Raw genomic sequence first — 1,069 nt, forward strand, 5'->3', positions numbered from 1 at the left:
CCCCGTCCACCGCGGTCAGCACGTAGCGGTGCACCGCCTGCTGCTCCCGGTCCAGCGGCTTCTCCAGCACCAGCTCCGCGAACCGGTTGCCATCGCCTTGGGTCTGCACGTCCAGGGAGAAGTAGCTGTTGGGGGTGATCTCGTAGTCGCGCAGGGAGTTGGTGCCCACGTCTGGGTCGAAGGCGCTCTCCAAGGGGAAGCGGGTGCCCGGCGTGGCGCTCTCGGAGATCTCCACCGTCAGGTCGGGCTCCGGGAAGGCGGGGGGGTTGTCGTTGATGTCCAGCACCTCGATCTCCACCCGGAACAGCTCCAGGGGGTTCTCCAGGAAGACCTCCAGGTGCAGGACGCAGGAGGGGCTCTGCCTGCAGATCTGCTCGCGGTCGATCTTCTCGTTCACGTACAGCACCCCGGTCTCCAGGTTGAGGTCCAGGTAAGGGGTCCGCGAGTTGGGCACCGTCTGGAACCTGCGAGCCGAAAGTTTTGTAATGTCCAAGCCCAGATCTTCAGCGATATTCCCCACGAAAGTGCCATGTTCCTGCTCCTCCTGCACCGTGTAATGAAGCTGGGGATAGACTCCTTCCACCATCCAGAGCAAGGCAAAGAATGATAGCACAATCATCTCCAAAAGGAAAGGAAGTCGCTTCCCGCAGCCAGCCAGCCACCCAATCACCTCCCCCGCAACCACACACACACACAAAAATCTCAAAAAACAAAAACAAAAACAAAAACAAAAAACAAATAAAAGTGCGGGGCTCCTCTGGCTTTCTGTCTTTAAAAAGCTGATTCCTTCTGCTTCATCTTAGAGCTTCCCCCAGTCCAGCCTCATTTTTTTAATCTTAGCGCAGGAAGGGAGACAGGCATCCCCTCTCATCTGTAATCTTCCCACTGACCAATTAATAAAATAATGATAATGCAACAGTCCGCGTCCTTTATTCCGACAGTCTTGGCGCAACGCGGCGCTGGCAAATCCCAAAGAGGAGATTCCGATATTTCAAGACTGCCCTCGGTCTGTCTTCTTGCTGATGGGAGGAGAACGGGGAGGAGGAAAAGGAGGAGGAGGAGGAGGAGG

At 56.2% G+C, this 1,069-nt stretch overlaps 1 protein-coding gene across 1 annotated transcript in view; it reads right to left on the minus strand.

Moving 5' to 3' along the window:
* PCDH10 (protocadherin 10) overlaps positions 1–1,061 on the minus strand; it is a 59,781-nt gene extending 58,720 nt beyond the window's left edge. The window contains exon 1 of the mRNA XM_021717848.1: positions 3–1,061. Coding sequence (XP_021573523.1) covers positions 3–619 — 617 coding nt within the window. The 5' untranslated portion in view covers positions 620–1,061. The remainder of the gene's footprint in view (positions 1–2) is intronic.
* Positions 1,062–1,069: the final 8 nt, after the last annotated feature.

This window comes from Carlito syrichta, unplaced genomic scaffold (assembly GCF_000164805.1).
Source record: "Carlito syrichta isolate Samal-C Ts95f unplaced genomic scaffold, Tarsius_syrichta-2.0.1 Scaffold311260, whole genome shotgun sequence".
In the NCBI taxonomy this organism is placed as follows: Eukaryota; Metazoa; Chordata; class Mammalia; order Primates; family Tarsiidae; genus Carlito; species Carlito syrichta.